At 40.5% G+C, this 22,017-nt stretch overlaps 1 protein-coding gene across 11 annotated transcripts in view; it reads left to right on the top strand.

Moving 5' to 3' along the window:
* The window catches only part of auts2a (activator of transcription and developmental regulator AUTS2 a), a 1,205,197-nt gene that overhangs the window by 836,454 nt on the left and 346,726 nt on the right, over window positions 1–22,017 (top strand). For all 11 annotated transcript variants that reach the window (XM_063031901.1, XM_063031894.1, XM_063031893.1 and 8 more), the window contains one exon: window positions 1,919–1,948. In XM_063031901.1, the coding sequence (XP_062887971.1) occupies window positions 1,919–1,948 (30 nt within the window). The remainder of the gene's footprint in view (window positions 1–1,918; window positions 1,949–22,017) is intronic.

Consider the following 22,017-nt stretch of genomic DNA (forward strand, 5'->3'; position numbering starts at 1 on the left):
ATTGACACTTGGAATATCATATGTCATCATATATTGCGTCAATCCAGAGGGAATAATATGAATCTTGATTACATTTCCATGTGCTCTCCTTGTATATGTACCCTCTGTTATGAGGGATGATCTATAATATATCTTGTGCTGTGTATATCTCCATTAACTCAATAAACAACTTAATTAAAAAGTCAATTGGATTTACCTGATAAATATGCTACTATTCTTCCCGGTGCACAGACCTTCCTGCTTCTGGGGATAAATCCTGAACTTACTTCGATAATTGACATCTGTAATCATTACTTGAAAATATTGATATGTTACAACAGCTTACCATTCTAACTCAAACCGCGGTGAATAATCTGAATTATCTCTTTCTAGGGATAACTAACTTTACAAACAATTAAATTTGTGTCAGAAGTGTGCAAATGTATCAAGTGAATCTTTGAAAGCAATGATTCTATTTGCAGTCAAATAGCCATAATTAATGTCCTGCAGAATTCCATATTCTGCATTCAAAACAAGAAAGTATCAATAGTTGGCATTTCCCCTACTTTATTAAACGGTTACAATATTTCTTTCAGAACAAAGTTTTTAATCTTTATTTTTCACTTTACACCATATAACTTTAGTCAATGAGAATTTTCAGTATTATTCTCAGATAAATTCGGAGTTCCATTATCAAAATTTTGAATAATATAAGCAGTTCTTCACATACACTTTTGTGAATTTAATTTCACAGATAACTTCTCCTTCCTCTTTTATGAAACTGCATACAGTATTTCAACTTTTTGTACCATTGCTCTAATGTCTTCTTCCTGTGTAATAAAATTTTGTTTACTAATGTTCCTGAGAAATGCCTTGGGGTGTATTGCTCCATGAAAATCACTATTTAAAGGGAAGGACATGTTGTTTGGTGTGGTGTTAATTAATGATAATTATAATCAGATATGATTAGTCTCCACAGCCAAGATATGTTTGCCTCATTTTGTAGATCAGAATCAGTTAGAATTCTACCTATTTGACCAAGTACAGTACAGGCAAATAATTTATTTTAGGGTGGATGTAAATTTTTTTTTATTTTCTGAGGAAAAAAATGAAAAGTATAGTTACTCCATTAAAAAGTCTATTGTCTCTTTTGGATTAGGGGAATATTTAAATATTCACCTCCATCTCTTTTCCTTTTTCTATTCCTCCCTTTTGCACCCAATTCTACCTCTTTGAATATGGGCAAGAATACTTGCACTTTGGGCATTGAACAGAATCCTATTTGGGTGACTCAGTTGGAAGGGAGTTTCTCAGTTTAATCACAAAAACTAGAGCAGTTCTCATTAACATAAGATGTCATTGGCAGTTGGTTTGCTTTTCAAACAAAGCAATCTAATCTCAGGTAATTTAAAAAATTCAGCTGATATGTAACACTTATTGCTTTTGCTCTGTGCTTATGATTGCTCTGAAAATCTCTCTGCTGAGTTCTTTATTATTTTGCTTTATTCAATTATATAATGTGTGCTTGAATGTACATCTTCCACTTTAATATGTTTTATGAAAGGAAAATGCACAGTGCTCATCAATTTCACACCTAAAATCACCCAACTGAGGATAGGGGAAAATGCCTGATGAAGTTCTGGTCCATCTTGCCCAATAATGTTGCTGAAAGTTATTAGTTTGTGGCAGCTCTAGGATATGCTTCACTGGCACTTTGGGAATGGGTTAGTTTTAATCACTATTCTGATTAGCGTTCATTAATATTGGTGCATTTGCAACCAACCCAAGTTTGTTTGTTTCCTCCGTCAAATTCCAGTACACTCTCGCTGGAGGTGAGAGGAAGGAAAACATAGCCAGGTTGATTCACTAATTCTTCTAAAAAAAAATCCTACCTTTCACCAGTTTTCCTAATACATATTTTGTCTCTGCTTTGTTTCAGTGTGACAGTGAAAGCGACCCAGATGAGAAGGTAAGATTACATTTACCCGGAATCAAACAGCATTTACAATTATGCAGATATTTTCTTTAGTTTGAGAAGTTATAAATGGAATCTATTCATATGGAAGTTCGATATATATTAAAACAAGTCGTGATTATTTTTTCTGTGAGTTTTGAGAAAATTGTTAATTATTTGACAAAGAATCAACAGATCATCTGCACAATCTTGGCTTCTTGCGCAAATTTATAGAAAGAAAATGTAGCGTATGGAATTGATTGGTTGTTGTCTGGCATCTTCAATAAAGTGGTAGTTGTGCTGTTTGTCATTGACTGTGGATCTTTGATGGGAATGTGGCAACATTTCTGGATCATATCATTCAATACACATGATTTGCTTGTGATGTTATTCTGCTGGGTTCAGCTTATTGTACCTAGGCCAGTATAAGTGAAGTATTAGAGAAATAAAAGAAATATCACGTTTTGAAAATAAATCAATCAATGAGCTATGGGATTTCAGCCTGGGGTAGTACTTCACAAAGTAATCGCAATTAATACTTGAAACCAAGCAAGTTGAAAATTGATTATACTTATCACGTTACTCACAATCAATTTGAATTGGAAATGCTTTGGGATTGTAAGATTCTGTTCATTTAATAGTGATAATTGCATCTTCTACAGCTCTCTGTGTGAGTTTGGGGACTATTGTATATGCTGATTTGATGCCTCCTCTACTGTACACACATTTTAATTCCACATCCCATTCCCATTCTGACATGTCTATCCACAGCCTCCTCTACTGTAAAGATGAAGCCACACTCAGGTTGGAGGAACAACACCTTATATTCCGTCTGGGTAGCCTCCAACCTGATGGCATGAACATCGACTTCTCTAACTTCCGCTAATGCCCCACCTCCCCCTCGTACCCCATCCGTTATTTATTTTTATGCACACATTCTTTCTCTTTCTCTCCTTTTTCTCCCTCTGTCCCTCTGAATATACCTCTTGCCCATCCTCTGGGTCCCCCCCACCTTCCTTGTCTTTCTTCCCGGACCTCCTGTCCCATGATCCTCTCGTATCCCTTTTGCCTATCACCTGTTCAGCTCTCGGCTCTATCCCTCCCCCTCCTGTCTTCTCCTATCATTTTGGATCTCCCCCTCCCCCTCCAACTTTCAAATCCCTTACTCATTCTTCCTTCAGTTAGTCCTGACGAAGGGTCTCGGCCTGAAACGTCGACTGCACCTCTTCCTACAGATGCTGCCTGGCCTGCTGCGTTCACCAGCAACTTTGATGTGTGATGCTGATTTGATGTCATTTCTGTTGTGAAAGGCCACAGGCCGAGATACATTGAGATTACCTCGCCTTGTCTTCTTCATTAGTGGCTCTGGGAAAAGCAGCGATGACCAGCATGAAGTTTGCTTGATGAGAATATCCAATTAAATGAATTCTTTCCACCCTACTGTCACACTGTGGATTTTCAGATGAAATCCACTTGACTTTTCTCAGCCTATTGTTCTCTGTCTTAATACATACAGTTAATCTTGATTTTGGATATAACCAAGTTGTAATATTATAGGTGTCTGTCTAGCATTTTAATAATTAATCACTTTACTCAATAGCCTATGCTTAAAGACCTGGATCTGAATTGGACTTCTTTCTACCAGTTTGGAGGCAAGCTTGAATCCCCAGCGCTTGAGAAAACTTGTTTGCATCTAATTACAAGAGATGTTCTCTGAAATAAGAACTCAGCAATGAGAGCTTACAGATGTCCCCTGAATGCTTCAATTAATCATAGTGAGTAAGAACTAGATTAGTCTGCAGGATGACAATCCAAAGCAGAGTTTGAGGTGCATAAGAAACATGAAAGGTGCACCCTAAATTGTTAATTCAGTTTTCATATGACACAGCATTATCAGAAGCCTGAAAAATATGAATTAGATATTTTCCAAGGTTCGTGTAACCTGGGAATTAATGAGTCCCATAAGTACCAGGTCAGGGTCTCGCTGGTAAAATTCTGATCTGAAGATAAAGCTAATTGCCTCAAGCACTGAAGCATTAATTTTAAGCTTTACCTTATTGTAGAATCATTCCCCCTTTCTGAGAATGAATTATGTATAATACCATTTTATGCCTTAGAACTGTCACACGGTAACAGGTGACTAAAATTAATATTTGATCCCTCCCCCAATGGCTCAATTAGTAGGAGCTGCTATGTGTGAAGCCAAGCTATATGCATCACGAACTCTTGGGTTTGTTTCATCATTAGTGCCAAGTTAGCCATTCCTTGTGGGCCTGGCTATAGAGGAGCTACAGGCAAACCCAAGCCCTAGAGATGGGAGAAAAGAATAATCATTTGCATCCCCATTTCTAATTATCTGCTGGTTATTTCTGCTGCAAAGTGAGGAATCTTATCCTGAATCTTCCTGCCTATTGTCTAGCATTGTCATCCTTGTTTTCGCAAGGCCCTAATGTAGAAAGCCATCTCAAATTCCCAGAGCATATTTGAATGATGGTTGGACCCAGCATCAATGGACTTAGCCAGCCCCAACCCTTAAATGCCTTTGGAAGCTTTAGCAGGTGGCAAAGTCACTCCAATGTTGCAGACTATAAAAGCTGTGAGAGCATTGAATATTTATTGATTGATTGAGATACAGTGCGGAATAGGCCCTTCCGGCCCTTCAAGCCGTGCGTGCTGCCCAGCAACCCCCCCGATTTAACCCTAGCCCAATCACAGGACAATTTACAATGCCAATTAACCTACCAACCGGTATGCCTTTGGACTCTGGGAGGACACTGGAGCTCCCAGAGGAAACCCAGGAGGTCGCGGGGAGGATGTATAAACTCCTTACAGGCAGTGGCAAGAATAGAACCCGGGTCTCTGGTACTGTAAACCGTTGTGCTATACTTTTATATAACATTAACATTCACAAAAATTAAAAAATATATTTAAGAACCATTTAGAATTATTTCAGTTAAAATTACAGACAAAATAACTGCAAAGCCAAAAGACCTAAAACTGATTAAAAACACCAAAATGACACTTGGTGTAAAAGGACAATTGATTTATCACTTGCTTTATAAGCTCCTTAACCACACTTGAAATAATTTTGTGGTCTCATATCAAGTGCCAAGTAGAACCAGCGCAACGATTCAATGAACCAGCGACTCAGTTCATTTCCTCCTGCTGCCATCAGTGAGGAGTTTGCACGTTCTCCCCTTTACTGCATGGGTTTCCTCCGGGTGCTCCAGTTTCCTCCCGTACCGGTTGGTAGGTTAATTGGTCATAGTAAGTTATCCCGTAATTAGGCTCAGATTAAGTCAGAGGTTGCTGGGCGGTGTGGCTTGAAGGGCTGGGAGAATCTCAATAAAGTGAAAAATAAAACTAAAATATCCATTGGTCTTTTCCAAGTGTTAAGTTTGGCACAAAATCTAACTTGAACTTGTGGAGTTCAAGGCATGAGCTCTCTCAGTGCTGTGAATTTGTCAGTAAATTTTCAATTTCAGCATTTGACAAATGTGTGCATTAGACGTCCTGGACTTGATTGCAAGAAATGGGCAAATGCCCATGATCTGCTTCGGAATCAATAGCATTTATCTGTGAGTCTACAAAGCCTTTGAGAAATTTTGACAATAACTAACAAGCTTGCTGCACTCAGTCTTAACTTACACATAAATAGCCACGAGATGAGAATACAAGGGCAGACTGTGTCTGTGGGTCTATGCCCAAGCCTCAGTCAAAGTTTTAGCATGTAAAAGAACTATGTCATCAAGCAGAATTAGGAGCTTAATGTTTACCTTGGAGTACTGGTATTGTAAAGTCATAGAGCATAGAAATTAAGTCATTTGGCCCACTACATCCATGTCAATGGTCTATATTTGTCCCATTAACCTGCATTAGTTCTCCCCCATTTTATACTGAATTGTAGTTGCCCATATCTGTTCTCATTATCAAACAGACCCTATCTTCAAAGGTCCGTACTGCATATTAATTCTCATACATCAGAAAGCATCCTCTTACCTACTGAGCATTCACAAATGAGGATTAGATTGAGAACATTTTCAGTGTTTGTGCCATGAGCTGGTTCAATATGTTGACACAATGTTCATTAAATAATAGTTTTGAAAAGAATTTGCCACAAGAAATTTAACAAGTCAAGGAACGTCTGGGATATTGTGTCCAGGAAACTCTGGAATGCAAAACTTGCTGTGGGCGGCAATGTCACTGATCAGCAATGGATGGAATATGGCTTGGAGTATTAAGGATGGGAGGGCTTACAATAGGGTGCAGTATTCTGAACATAATTGTTTCAACATAGACTGACCAAGAATATCTGAGAAAAGGAATGGACTGACAAGAAATGTGCTGGATTCCATGTGGACTATCTAGGAATTTGTGGGATGCAATGTAGTCTCCCAGCCATGTAAAGGATACGATATGCATTCAGCAGGAATGCACAGGACACATCAGGGGCAGCAAGGAATCTGCTCTTGAAGGATGAGTTGGTGAAAAATGTAAGCAGCATCCAGCAAGGAAAGTGAATTATCAATGGAAAACTGTCAGTTAAAATAGCTTTAGAATGCATGAGGATTGAAAAGTAATTCTTGGAATGCATGAGGCAGCCAGAAATCTGTTTAATTTTGCAAGGACCAAACAGAAAAACAGAGAATGCAGCAGCAGATTGCCTGTAAAATGTACCAGAATTTAGTTGAGACTCTAATTAATTCATTGGCACAAGTGTTGATAATATTGAATAGTGTATATGTTTGAACTTATGCTTTCAGCACCGAACGTCATTTACCAGAACACATAAGGGAAATATTGTCATGGAAGTTCATTGCAGACAGTTGGTTAGCCTCCAGGATTTTTCCAGGAATGTTAGATTAATCTCCTTGGACACTGCTACAAGCAATTCAGGAGAAACGTCAGAGAAACATTCAGAACATTGTCTATTTCTCTGTTATTTTTGTGCACTTTGTTGTACTTATAAAATCTGTTGCAGATGTGTGAATGGAATTGACTCACATGGAGGGTGGGTGGGGAGAGGAGAAGGTTTAAGTGATTAAATCTGCAGTCGTTCATCCATTCAGGGCTGGCAACCCACCCTGCATTAACTTCACTTTAATAGGTGGAAATTCCTGCATGGCACACCAACTCAGACAGAGTGGATTTATAAAATCTCTCCTCTAAGATCAGCTGGCAGCTAGTTTTATAGAATAGCAAAGGAGAAACTAAGTCCTGTCATACTATGGCTGGAGATATGTCAACCGTCCACCTTTCATGTAGGCAGTCAGCACCTTTCAGTGGCACTGACAGCATACGGCACATCGATCTACGGAATCCATTATCTACCATTGGTTTGAGGTGCAGCTTATAAGTCCCAGACTGCTCAGTGGTATACATACTCATAATAACTCCTACAATAGTTAAAGCCTCTCCCCTCTATCAAATGCTCAAACTCCCCTTTATTCCCCCTTCCCTCCCATCTTTATCTCCCGATCCTCCCAACCCGACCCTCTCTCTCCCCCTCCCTCCCTCCATCCATCTCCTACCTGTACTCACTACCGTCCTGTAAACATCACAGCCAAGAAAGCTCCTAACACCTGTAAAGAGAAATTGCAGATAGCTTGACAGAAAGGAGTTTTCTTTCTAGGTGAATTTTGAGCAAAGTGTTCTCTAACTTTGTACAATGAACCTCTTTAATTGCAGTTAGCATTTCAAACGTGATCCATCTAGCCTATATCAGCAGATGAAGACCCCTGAAAAGTCAAAGTACTTAAATTTCAGTGAGGTTACCCATGATCTGACACGTCTCATCTGCCTTCCACTTGCGGATGTGTTCAGGAACAACTCCCTGTCCATCATCAATCTCCTTTCTGCTCAGTGTACAGCAGAAATTACACGCTGGTACACAGCAACAGCAGATGGGAGTCAATAGAGGAAATCAGTAAAAAGCTAACAGTATGAGCTGGGAATTTAGGTGATAATTGCGAAGAGTACCAGTGTAAACTGAATGGGAAAGAATGTTTTCAAGAACTGAGATACAAGCATCACAAACATAAGACTGTAACAAGACAACCACAGGATTTTGTGCACATAATAATCATTGGGGGTTGTCAATAACAGTCAGCAAAGCTCATCAATACTGTGACCAATGACCAATCATGACCCATGAGCATTGTCAACACATTGATCACTGGGCATTGTCAATTATGGTCAACAGACATGGTCAGCACAGTAGTCAGCAGGCCTTGTCAATGGCCACCGTAAGTAAGACTGGTTTCAAGGATTTTTTTTTAGTGATGACTGGACGTGGAACACTCTACAGCCTGAGTTAATGAATATGACTTCAAGATAAATTCAAGGCCACCTAAATCTTTGGCAGAAATGTGGCATTTCCTCAGCATTTGTTGTATAAGTGGCAGAGTTAAAGTGATCTATTTTGCCACATTTTTCTTGCAATTGCTCGCCCATCCTAAATTGACAGAACAGCTGCATCGATGCCTTTCTGCTGTCTTAAACTTAGGTGGATGTGTTATTTTAAATGTTGTAATTGGTGCATTTGTAACATTTGTACCATTTTGGAATAGTGAACCAACTTTATTCTAAGTTTAAAACTTTAAGCGCCGATTGTTTGAATCGGGGAGTAATATCTACTGTAAGCCCTGTAATCTTAGGAACAGGAATAGCAGTAAGCTATTACTAGCTTTGCAATAATTTTAGTTGCAAAACTTTTGTTCCTTACCTGTAGCTTTGCTGCAAAACACTTGAGTAGAAGCAAGGATATATCAATAAAAGCAAGGATGTAATGTTTTTAAACACTGGAAATGCCTCATTTGGAATATTGTGAGCAGTTTTGGGTCCCTTATCTAAGAAAAGATGTGCTGACATTGGAGGGGGTTCAAAGGAGGTTTACAGAACTTATTCCAGGATTGAAAGGCTTGTCCTATGAAGAGCGTTTGATGGCTCTGGGCCTCTACTCACTGGAATTCAGAAGAATGAGGGGGATCTCATTGAAACCTATTGAATGTGGAAAGATTTTGATAGAGTGGGTGTGGAGAGGATTTTTTTTTATGGTGGGGGAATCTAAGACCAGAGGACACAGCCTCAGAATAGAGGAGCATCCTTTCAGAATGGAGATGAGGAACTTCTTTCTTCAGAGAGTGCTGAATATGTAGAATTTGTTGCCGCAGGTGGCTGTGGAGGCCCAGTCTTTATGTACATTAAAGGCAGAGTTTGATAGATACTGGAGTAGTCAGGGAATGAAAGGATACACAGAGAAGGCCGGAGATCAGGGCCGAGGGGGAAAATGGATCAGCTATGATGAAATGGCAAAGCAGCCTCAATGAGCTAAATGGAATGGAATAATTATGAGATTTAAGACAACTGCGCCACTCCACAGAGCACTATAAGAGGTCATTCTGGCCCTCGGCCTTCAGGCTGTATAATGAGTCAACCTATAGCCAGGGAAATGATGACCTCCTCCTGTGAGACTGTTTGAGGTAACTTATTTTTTATTCTTTCTTTCTTCTCTTCTAATATTTGTATATCTGTGCACTTGTAATGCTAATGTGACACTGTAATTTCCTTTGGGATCAATAAAATATCTACCTTTCTTCTGGTCTAAGTGAAAGACTGTGAATTTTTTGACCGTGAAGACCAATGGAGGAAGAAGGAAGATGGCATCAAAGGGATGCCTACTGAGAGATGATGGCATTAAAGGGATGCCCACTGACGGGTGTGGTGGTAATGAAATGATGACACAAGAGCGACTGTGGATGCTGCAAATATGGGTAAACATATGCAAAATGCTGGAGGAACTCAGCAAGTCAGGCAGCATCTGTAGTGGAAAATGAACAGTCAATGATTCAGGCCAAGAGAGGTCTGAAGGGACTTGGCCTGAAACATTGACTATTCATTATCCTCCATAGATACTGCCTGTCTTGCTGACTCCATCCAGCATTTTGTGTGTGTTGGTGGTATAATGGTGGTGAGATGGCATTGGAATATGAGCGGGGCTCTGGGGGTGTTGGTAATGGAACAACGGTGTTGTTACGGAAAGGTGAATTTCCAGTGGGAAGAGAACAATGAAGAGTTGATATTGCTGTAAACAGCAATGTTGTTGTGGTGGCATTGGAGGTGTTATGAAGCCTTGGTTGGGGGTAGATGGTCATGGAACTAAGGTGTTAGCAGTGGAACAATTTTTGTTGTATTAGTGAAGGGTGAAGATTCTGGTCGTTACTCTGTCTAATTTTAAATAGTGTTGGTGCTCGGGTAGTACAGGGCAACATTGCATCTGAAGATTTCCCCTGCTACTCTTTGATTCCATTCATCAATCTCAATCCTCATTCTTTGCACACAGTCATAGAAGCCTCGAAATTAAAGGAAGATTCAGCCCATTTTTCCTGTGGTAGCACTCACTCTTCCTCTGGAGCAATCCATTTTAACCCTCTTTCCATACGCTCTCCCAGTTAATCTCTTTTCAAATATAAATATCTAATTCCTCCTGAAATGTTACTGTGACCACATCAGGTAAAATATTTATCAGGAATATATGAAAACAATATATGTGAAAACTGGGCTTCTTCCTGCTAAAAACCATTTCTCCTTGCAGCAAATTCATTGGATGATAGAAGCAATCTATCATCATTTATGTTCTCAGAATATTTGAAAGTTTTGAAAACCACGTGTAGATTACCCCTGGACCTTCTCTTTTCCAACAACCTATGCAAGACCACGGCAGTGGATGTGGAGACCATGGTAGTCACTGCTGAATGATATCATGTTGGTCAGTATCATGATTGGTTCCTATTCACATTGGATGCTTCTTCTTAGGCTTATCGCCACATGACATAGAGGGTAGGTTCGAAGTCATACCTTCATTAAAGTAGGACAGCAAGGAAACAGAGTTACTGAGTTTACAATTGCAAAGATCTTCTACATCTGCTACTGCATGGTTTTGGTTGCAGATGGTGGCTATAACACTAAAATTATACAAAGAAGATCCCTGCTGTCACGATGCAGAGTGTTAGTAGGACCCACTGTGAAGGGCCTTTATGCAATTGAGGTGAGTAAGTTAGCCAAGTTATCCTTTTGTACTGGGCTTATAAATGACTAAGGCCAATAAAAAACTAAAAATATTGGAAAAGCTCAGCTGGTCACGCAATCTTTGCAGAAAATGAAACAGCTACTGTTTCAAGTTGAAGACTCTTCATCAGAACTGTCCGATGACATATTGACTGTTTCAGACATCCCACCTCTCCCGGAAGTCCCGGGGGTCTCCCGCAGATTAATAATGGCTCCCTGATGCCCGCAAATTATATACAATATCATGGAAATCAATTTTTTTGAGAGCGAGCGAGCGAAAGAGAGAAAGCGCGAGAGCAAGAGCAAGCAAGCGAGAGCGCACAAGCGAGAGAGAAAGCAAGTGAGAGAGCAAGAGCGACCACGAGAGAGAGAGTGCACCCGCCTGCCATGGCAGTGTTTCAAAAAAAGAAAATATAAAACGTATGTCACCCCAAACTACACTAAAGTGTACCCCTGCCTAATAGGGGTCAAAAATAATGACAGTGTTGCTCGCTGCACTGTTTGCAACAGTGACTTTTCTATTGCCCATGGTGGGTTAAGACTGTAAAAGACATGTTGAGGTGAGTTTAACAGGTGTCATTCGTTCATTAGCATAGCTAACGTTATTTAAAACTAGCTGGCTCGCTGCTAAAGAGCTACTCTATTGCAGACATCCCACCTCCCCCGGAAGTTCCGGGAGTCTCCTGCAAATTGATGGTGCTACCTCCCTGAAATGAGTTTTTGCGGGGTGGGATGTCTGCTGTTTGTCTTTTCACAGAAGCTGTCTGGCCAGTTGAGTTTACCCAGCACTTCTAGATTTTATTTCAGATTTCCACCCTCTGCAGTTTTTTTTTAGTCTTCAAAGCCTAGGGCTCCTCGACCACTGTGGTTTTCTAGGTATCTTTCTCTGGATCTCTACTGAGATGTGTATTGGACTCCTAATATCAGTCAAAAAAAAATCACCAGAGAGGATGCAAATTAAAAGGTTTTTTGGACAAATTGAGTGTTGACAGAAAGAAAACTTTTTGAAAACAATCAATATAACAATCCACCTCCCCTTTGTACCCCATCCGTTATTTATTTATTTTATTATTATTACTAATTTTTTTTCTGTCGCCTTTTTCTCCCTCTGTCCCTCTCACTATACTCCTTGCCCATCCTCTGGGCTTCCCTCCTCCCCCTTTCTTTCTCCCCAGGCCTCCCGTCCTATGATCCTCTCCCTTCTCCAGCCTCATATCCCTTTTGCCAATCAACTTTCCAGCTCTTAGCTCCATCCCTCCCCCTCCTGTTTTCTCCTATCTTTTCCGATATCCCCCCCTCCCCCTCCCACTTTCAAATCTCTTACTATCTCTTCTTTCAGTTAGTCCTGATGAAGGGTCTCGGCCCGAAACGTCGACGGTACTTCTTCCTAGAGATGCTGCCTGGCCTGCTGCGTTCACCAACATTTTCTGTGTGTGTTGCTTGAAATTCCAGCATCTGCAGATTTCCTCGTGTTTGCATATAACTTTGACCAAGTTCTGCAGCCAAAGAACACAGCTTTGTCTGACTCCATGTGAAGCTCGGTGGGATATATCTTAAACACAAAATAATCTGCAGATGCTGTGATCAAAGCAACACTTTCAGTACGCTGGATGAACTCAGCAGGTCGGGCAGCATCAGTTAGAAACGATGAGTCGACGTTTCGGGCCAGAACCCTTCGTCAGGACTGAAGAATGAAAGATGGGGAAGGATTTGAGGAATGCTTGTAGCTTCAGTTGAAAGACCAGTTATTTGAAAGACAAAGGGGTGGGGGAGGGGAAGCATTGACGTCATAGCTCTGAAAACAATGGATAGTAGAAGAAGGAGGCGGAACCATGAGGGAGCTGGGGGAGGGGTAGAGTGAAATAGGGAGGGGGAGGGAATTACCGGAAGGTGGAGAATTCTATGTTCATACCAAGGGGGGAGAATTCTATGTTCATATCAATTCTAGTTCATACCCATTCCCATTCAGATATGTCAATACATGGCCTCCTCTACTGCCATGATGAGGCTAAACTCAGGTTGGAGGAGCAACACCTCATATACCGTCTAGGTAGTCTCCAGCCCCTTGGTATGAACATAGAATTCTCCAACTTCCGGTAATTCCCTCCCCCTCCCTTCCTCTATCCCTATTTCGGGCCGGAACCCCGAAACATCGACTCACTGTTTCCACGGATGCTGCCCGACCTGCTGAGTTCCTCCAGTGTGTTGGGAGTGTTTCCATGGTCAATCATACTGCCAAGATGGAACAAGGTATGATTAGTGCTTATCCCAACCAGGTGATGTACATGGGGCTGGCAACAGTATTGAAAGGCAAATCTGTATTGAAAGGTAAAATCCTTCAGAATGGGTGGAACCTGACATCCTAGTACATTTTTAAAAGGCTTGTGGTTTATTTCAAATGAAATGATAAGTGTCAGGGAAAATAAGTTAATCCGTGATAAGAGTCTCTGGGTTGTGAACGCAGTTATAAATTAAAGCAGAAAGCATTTTCCTAGTGCTGTTCATGTTGCATTAGATTTACTGAGGTCCTCAAATGAAGAAGCAGATTGGCCCCAGAAAGTCAGAGGAGAAGCTGCCAACACAAGTATGGTTTGCCAGGGGTATTGCTGCCCACTAGGATGATTTGTGAGAAACTTCCTACATTCGTAATTGCACAGCAAAGGAACTGACTTCCTGCCTCCCAATTTTTGCAGTTAGCCTTGACACTGCTGGAGGAGCGATTGACCAGCCTACTGGTTCTGTTCTTATCTGATGTGCATATGTGAGGATGTTCACACAAGCACACGCATTCCGGTAATAGACTGATCTAATTGCTTTGATTGGGAAACTCAGGCTATTTTTCTTTTTGGTTCCCATAATTGCTTCCAAACTGAGTTATCTGATGTGGATTGTGAATCAACCCCAGTTTCCCTGTGATATTCATATCTTAGGAATTTTCTGTACAAACTATTTGTAGAATCACTGAAAAAACATTGCCTGAACAGTCTACTCTCAGATTACCATCTGCCCTTTCAACATTTCTCAGTAAATGATAATTGCCCCTTGCAAAACAAATCAAAGAGATAAGAAAACAACAGGAATTCTGCAGATGCTGGAAATTCAAGCAACACACATCCAAGTTGCTGGTGAACACAGCAGGCCAGGCAGCACCTGTAGGAAGAGGTGCAGTCGGCGTTTCAGGCCGAGACCCTTCGTCAGGACTAACTGAAGGGTCTCGGCCTGAAACGTCGACTGCACCTCTTCCTACAGATGCTGCCTGGCCTGCTGCGTTCACCAGCAACTTTGATGTGTGTTGCAAAGAGATAAGAATGTGGAGTGGTTGGTGCATGTAAGATATGTGGGTGTGAAATTAAGAGAATTTAGGAGTGAGATGAGGTGAAGTTTAAGCAACACACACAAAATGCTGGAGGAATTCAGCAGGCCAGACAGCATCTATAGGAAAGAGTAAACAGTCGACGTTTCAGGCCGAGAGCCATCATTAGGACTGAAGAAAAAAGATGAAAAGTCAGTGTAAGAAGGTGGGTGGAAGGGAGGAAGAAGTAGAAGGCAGATAGGTGAAGCTGGGAGGGGGAAGGGTGAAGTAAACAGCTGTAAAGTCAATTGGTGAAAGAGATACAGGGTTGGAGAAGGAGGAATCTGGTAGGAGAGGACAGAAGGCTATGGAAGAAAGGAAGGGCAAGGAGCATCAGAGGGATATAATGGGCAGGTAAGAGATAAGGCGAGAGAGAGAGAAGTTGGAATGGGGAATGGTGAAGGAATAAGGGGTTTATTATTTGGGAATAACAACTTTATCGGTCCAGATAAGGGGGCTTGACCCAAAATGTCAACTGTCCACCTCCCTCCACAGATGTCACCTTATACACTGGGTTCATCCAGCATTTTCTGTATTTTGAAGATTGCACTATCTGCAGTCGCATGTCTCAGCATTCAGATTCCAGTCCACAAGTAAGTATAATCTGGCAATAGGCCCTGTATTTCTGATTAAGTATTGTGCAGGTACATCGAAGAAGTAAGTGTACCACTGGATATGACTTAGTTACAGTGCTGAGCAATTCAAAATGGCTGCCTTCCCAGGGCTCTGTTGTTACCCACTGTCTATAAATGATAACTTTTGTAGCAAGACTCAAGAAACCCACTAAGGAACTTGATTTAAACAATTCAGAGTTAAGATGCAGTTCGTTGGGTTTCTGAAGGTCTGGGAGTAAATGATCCGAAGTATTAAGGAAAGTGATGATTAAGCTGGTTAAGCCGAACTGCAACCACTTTAGCTCGGAAAAGTGTCCAACAAAAATACATTTTGGCAAAAGCTTGGATGTCAGCCTCAAAAATAATTGCCTTTAATAAATTGCCCAGATTTACTGCTGTCATGTGTGTTCTCAACATTTAGCAATGGGATTTAATGGGATGGAGCTTTACTGTTGCACAAAGATTTCTAAATTAAACTTGACAATCACAGGAATTGACTGTGCTGCTGCGTCTAAGGGATGCAGATTTAATGGTCCATTATCGAAGTGCTGTTCATATTTAAAGTGTAAAGGGACTCCAAGGCCCATAAACGCAGTCAAATGCAGAATTTTAGACTGTCAACAGGACCATATATTGTATGGATCTACCACAGGGGACACACAGGCAATCTTTATGATGGGAACATTTTGTACTTCAAGGCACATTTTTTGTAACTTCAGGAGCCTGAACAGCTGTGCACCATAAATAAAGATGAATAATTAGAATTAATAATCAGTTACACATTTTGTGTTGGTTGTAGGGGTGGTTAGGGGCTTGGGCTAGTGTTAACCAGATTGTTTATTCAGCTGTCATTTGAGGCTGTAAGCTGCAAATATATGTGACATCAAGTACTTTGCAAATCCCAAATGATTCCTACTTTATCTTCGGAGAGTAATGGGAATTTCAAATGCATGAAAATATACACCAAGATTGGCACTGAGCATATATCTGACCCAATTCATTATTCTCATCTGACCTTGTAAATCTAATGCACTCGGGCAATGGACCAGAGCAAAATCCCAGCAAGTCCTGTCAAAATAATTTCCAGAATGTTCTCCAAAATTCTACTTGTGAAATAATAACCTCCACCATTGAAGATGTTACTTTTACATTGTTAGAATGAATCTCTCCCTAGATAATACCAGGCACCTACAGGTGACCTTAGGCTCTGAAGAGACGTGTCATCCAGGGTTTTGGCTTCCAAGTGCTGACTGTTTATTTCCATTTACACAGATGTGCAGACAGTGCTTGTTTTGCACTCAGTTCTGTTGTTGTCTGGTGATCAATCCAAAACCACCGTTCACTATTTTCCATGAGGACTGAATGGTCACTTGAGTAAATCATGGGAAGTTTGTTATTCTCAGAAGAAGTACATCACTAGATTTCCTGAGCTAGAAAGGAAGAAGTGGCGCTCATTCGCAGAGTATACATACTCATCACCCTGTTTCATACAACAAGATTAGGCTGTCAAAAACCTGACCATAAGTCCTGGAAAACAGATAGATCATTTTCATAAGTCATAACTCTGCTTCAGTGGCTCTCTACTGTACAAAGCAATGGGCAGACTAACCCCATTCTCAGTGGACTACCGGATATGGTGCTACTGATGTTGTGCAACAGCTTACTTGCAGATCAGAAGGCAAGAAATATTACTAAAAACATGCCTATGGTCTTTTTTTAAAATTGGGTTCTTCGGCTTTCTTGCTTTGTGGTGCAAACAAACCTCAAGATGTATTATATATACGTTCTTTGATTTTAAAAAAATGTATTTTGATTGATTGATAATTCATGCTTCTTTCTTGGGAGGTCAGTGACTATCTCAGACCCTGCAATTACTTCTCACTACAGACACTTAAGAACTCATGTATACTTAGAAAAAATGAGGTTAAAAGTATGAAAAATTCAGTCAGCACAAGATTGAGGGAATTTTGCAGTGTCATCCATAACAGCACTGCGGGAAGAGTTCAGAATCAGCCACTATTTTTCTCAGCAACAGCAGAAAAATTAGATGTTGGAGTAAAGCGGAATTATCTCCTACCACAACGCAGTGACTTAACGCAAACAACAGGAATTCTGCAGATGCTGGAAATTCAAGCAACACACATCAAAGTTGCTGGTGAACGCAGCAGGGCAAGCAGCATCTATAGGAAGAGGCGCAGTCGACGTTTCAGGCTGAGACCCTTCGTCAGGGTCTCGGCCTGAAACGTCGACTGCGCCTCTTCCTATAGATGCTGCTTGCCCTGCTGCGTTCACCAGCAACTTTGATGTGTGTTGCAGTGACTTAACGACTACCTTTTCCTAAAAAAATAAACTTGCTATTTCCAAAGCAATGGATATTAACCAGACAAGTTTCGCAGTTGGTGGGTGTGCATAGATGGACAGATTGAGCAGACCAGGCCTGCAATCTCTACAGTTCAGAAGAATGAGAGGGCATCACAATGAATCTTACAAAATTGTTACAGGGCTTGCAAAGTCAGATGCAGCAAAGATTATTTATCAGTTGCCACACTTGCAGGGTAACGGGAGGGTCATCTAGAACTGAGATGAAGAGATATTTCTACATGCTGAAAGAGGTGAATCTTTGGAATTGGTCGCTGCTGGACTGTGGAAGCTCGTTTAAAACAAAGATTAATCGGTTTAGGATATTAAGAGAATCCCGGGTTACGGAATTAATGCAGGAAAGCGGTGTTGAGGTAGAAGTTCAGCAGTAATCTTGAGGAATGGCAAAGCAGGCTTGAGAGGCTTACGCTGTACGACCATATGTAATTATATAAGCAGAGCATCCACTATGAACAAAGTAATAAAACTTCTTTTTTGTCATCCATTTCTTCCTCCTCCCCCCCCCCCACTACATATACACATCAAGTGCATACAAAATTGAAAGTAGCATTGAAGATCTAAGTGATCACTCCCATCCTCCACATGCACGCTGGCACTGATTTGCCTTGTAAATGATAAACAAAGTTGGATCAAAGCCTTAATGCTCGACTTATCCCGGTTTAAGGTGGATTATGACAATAGCCAGTCCCTGAAGGGGAATAGCATTTTTGCTACATGGTTGTAATTTTTTTTGACACTATGAACCTGTCATGAAGAACATTCAGTGCTCTGACTACAAACCAGAAGGAAATCTGAGATGAAATGTGGTTATGTGGGTCTGCAGTGTTTCCTTTGGACTTTATCAGCATTTCAAAGTTTCCCTTAATTATTCAAGCATACATGGCTTGATATGAAGACAAATGGGGCTTGTTTGATATTCTTGAAGTCAGGAAATGAAGAAAGTGCTCTCCTGAGGAATGGCATTCTGCTTCATTTAGATGATAGACATATGCATGTTTCTCAGATAAGAACAGTTGCAAGGCTCTCATTTTCATCCTTAAAGAACAGTCGTGTTTGTCGGCTTGTTGACATGTGCATTATCCTTGTCGTTTTGTACAAAGTGACCTGTGGGAATGGGTACTCAGGTGAGACATGTTAATGGGCTGTTGGATGACAGGTAAAATACATGCTATTAAACCAGGCTGTTTATTAGTTTTCTTTTGACTTACATGAAGGAGCTGCTGCCATTACAGAGTTGTTTGTACTTGTTCTTTGTGTGTGTGTGTGTGTGTGTGTGTGTGTGTATGTGAGGCATTTAATTCTTTCTATATCGTTGCTGTGCAGAACTGTCTGCTTTAGATTTCCGAATGTTCATACAACTAAACTTTTAGTTACTAAAAATGATGTCTGTTCTGTTGGTCAGAGATTCAGGATCTTTAATTCCATTTAATCTTCAAAATTCCCTGTGGAATTTATAGCCCGTGTTCCCAATTAAGTATGCACAGTTTCATCTTGATTTTGATTAAAATAAGGTCTAGGGGACATAGAATTAAAGTGAAGACCAAATGATACCGGAGGTGGAGAAGGAGGAGGGAGTGGGTGTGAAGGCTGAAAAGAAAACCATTCAGTGAGTGGTGATGGTTTGGAACTCAGTGCCTATTAAGGGCAGTGGAAGCAGAGTTAATCAAGACTTTCAGAAAGCAACTGAAAAGTCACAAGTGAAAACAATTCAGAAGGCTGGAGGGAAAGAGTAAGAGAATGGAACATAAGAAATAGGAACAGGGATAGGTTCTTAAGCCCAAAGAGCTTGCTCCACTGAATAAGACCATGCTCGATCTGATCTTGAATTCTGCTCCATTTGCCTGATAGTTCTCTATAATTCACAATTCCCTTGCTATCCAAGACTTGGTCCATCACCCTGTTGAATATATTCAATGATTCAGCCTCTGCTGATCTCTGGGGTGAAGAATGCCAAAGATTCACATCGCCGAGAGAAGAAATCCCTCCTCTAATCTCTGAAGTGGATGAACTCTTTTCCCTTGTTATGAATCCATGTGTTCTCTAGTTCTAAGTTCACCCACAAGGGAGAACATCCTCTCCGCAGTTAATTCAAGCCCTCTCAGAATCTCTGTTTTAATTAGGTCGTTCTGTGTTGCTCCACAAGCAGCTGACATGGACCCAATGTGTCAAATGGCCTCCTGCAGTGAGGATTCTGTCAGCATATTGGTTGTGCATGATACATCCTTCCAGTACCATATTCAGACCCTCAGTCTTGTGCATGGTCAAAACAAAACAAGAATCACATTGAGGAAGGAACAATGGAAATAGTTACTGTAATTTAACCTCAGGTAAACATACGAGCATATGAAGTCGAAATAACCCCTTAGACCTGCTTCACCTTTAATAAGATCAAAATGGATTTGATTGTAATTTCAACCCTGTAAGTCATCTTCCCAAACAACCTACATCTATTTGCATATCAAATGCCTAATCACCCCACCTTAAAAATACTCAAAAACTCTGCTTTCAGTGCGCCCTTTAGGAAGGTAGTTCCAATAACTGAGAGCCTTTTGAGAAAACAGTTTCATTGCGTGTGTCTTAAATGGATGACTCTGGTTTTAAACAATAATCCCTAGTTCTATATTCTCTTGCAAAAAGTACATCCTCTCCAGTCTGTCAAGGTTCCAGGCTCTTACATGCTTCAGTGAAGTCCTTTATCCCTCTTCTAATTTTCACTGCACATAAGCCCAGCTTGTCTAACCATTTCTCTGAGGACAATTCATCTATTCCAGATATTAGTCAAGTGAACCTACTTGAACTGGTTACAAAGCATTACTATCCTTCCTGAAACTGTTCTCATAGCTTTCCAAATCACTTGCTGGACCTACTTAGTAGCCCTTTGCAGTTCATTAACAAGGACCTCTGGATTCCTCTGCGTCTCAGAGCTCTACAATATTTTACCATTTAGGTAATGTGCTTCATTCTTTCTCTTTTTCCTGCCACAGTCCTCGCTGATTTGATTTGATGTAAATGACACATTTTACTGTATATGTGCACATGACAATTAAAGATAATTAGAAATAATTCCGAAAATGCTTGAGCCAAGACTTTCACTGATGCCCAGTCGAATTTGTGCCCCTTTCGATCTTCGTGGGCAAAATTCCAGATCACAATGCAAGCAATCAGCAATGAGATTTCCTCCCCACAATTTTGTTTCCGAAATGATGATCAATCAGTTGATTGAAAAGTATATAAAGGCCAAGCAATCGGATGCCACACCACAATTAACGGTGCACTGTTGAATCATGACGAAACGTTTTCAAGTAAATTGCCAAGATCAGAGAACAACTCAACCCAACCATTAAAGCTAATCGTTAAATCTTTATCTTTAATACACTCAATTGCAGATTTACCCATGTTAAACAACACTAGCCAACTCAGTTAACCTATCTATATTCTTTTACCAGCCTCTCTGTGTTCTCTTTACTTCTATAGCAGCTAGCACATTGTTTTACGGTGCTGACTGTGAGATAGGGGTTCGATTCCTGCCACTGTCTATAAGGAGTTTGTATTTTCACCCCACGACTGTGGGTTTCCTTTGAGATTTTCAGGTTCCTTCCACATAGCAAAGACATAAAGATTAGATTTAGTGAGTTCTGGGCATGCTATGATGGTGCTGGAAGCATGGCTACACTTATGGGCTGCCCCGTTGATTTGATTTGATGTAAATGATATATTTCACATGTTTTGATGTTTCAATGTACATGTGACAAGTAAAGCTAACCTTTCTTTCTTTCTTCCTTCTTTTTAACTTGGGTGCTTGATGGTTAGCATGGCCTCAGTGGATTAAAGCGTCTTATTCTGTGCCTCTAAGAGCTCTATCCTACCTATCTTTGCGTCATCAGCAAATTTAGCCACCATTCCTTCGTCCTAGTCATTGACATAAATTCCAAAAAGTTGAAGCTCCATCTCTAATCCCAATGGCACCTCACTCTTTACTTTCTGCCAACTAGAGAAAGATTTAGCATGAACAAAATTAGTTTTCTTTCACTTTGTTTTGGCAGCAATGTATGCTCCGTACCCAGTGAGCTGTGTGTCGTGTTCATTTCCATCTGTTCTCCAAGTTAAGTGAGATGACAAATATTTAATTGGCTACATTATACTCTGAGCCAACCCACCACCTGACTAACCGATTGGAGCCACTCAACTCTCAATACTCTCAAAATCTTTTTGTAACCATTAGATGAGCAGTTGAGCTGTGAATGGCATCCCACCTCTGCTCTGATGGACTTTGACAGCTCTAGTTTGCTGCTTTTAAATGTCTCTCGTAATCATTTAAAAGCAGTGAAAATGGATTGAAGTAATTTAAATTAAAATAATTGAACATTAAAAAGGATATTTGATTAGAAAATGTAAAAAGCTACTACTAATTAATTTAATAAGTCTTCATGTTAATGAATCTTTTAAAGAAAGGATAAAATCCTTAGACTTTGCTTAATTAGTACCTGCTTAATGAAAGTAGGTGACCCCTCACATCAACAGCACCCCAATATATGTGCCGGCTGGGACTAGGGTAAATGTGGGGAGCCAGCTAAACTCCAGTCATACATTAGGATACAGCTTTATCTTTTTATCTCGGACGATTGGAATTCAATCTCCTGAATTTTCTGCTGTCTCGTGGTTTAACTTGAAGA

Source organism: Mobula hypostoma, chromosome 23 (genome assembly GCF_963921235.1).
Source record: "Mobula hypostoma chromosome 23, sMobHyp1.1, whole genome shotgun sequence".
In the NCBI taxonomy this organism is placed as follows: domain Eukaryota; kingdom Metazoa; phylum Chordata; class Chondrichthyes; order Myliobatiformes; family Myliobatidae; genus Mobula; species Mobula hypostoma.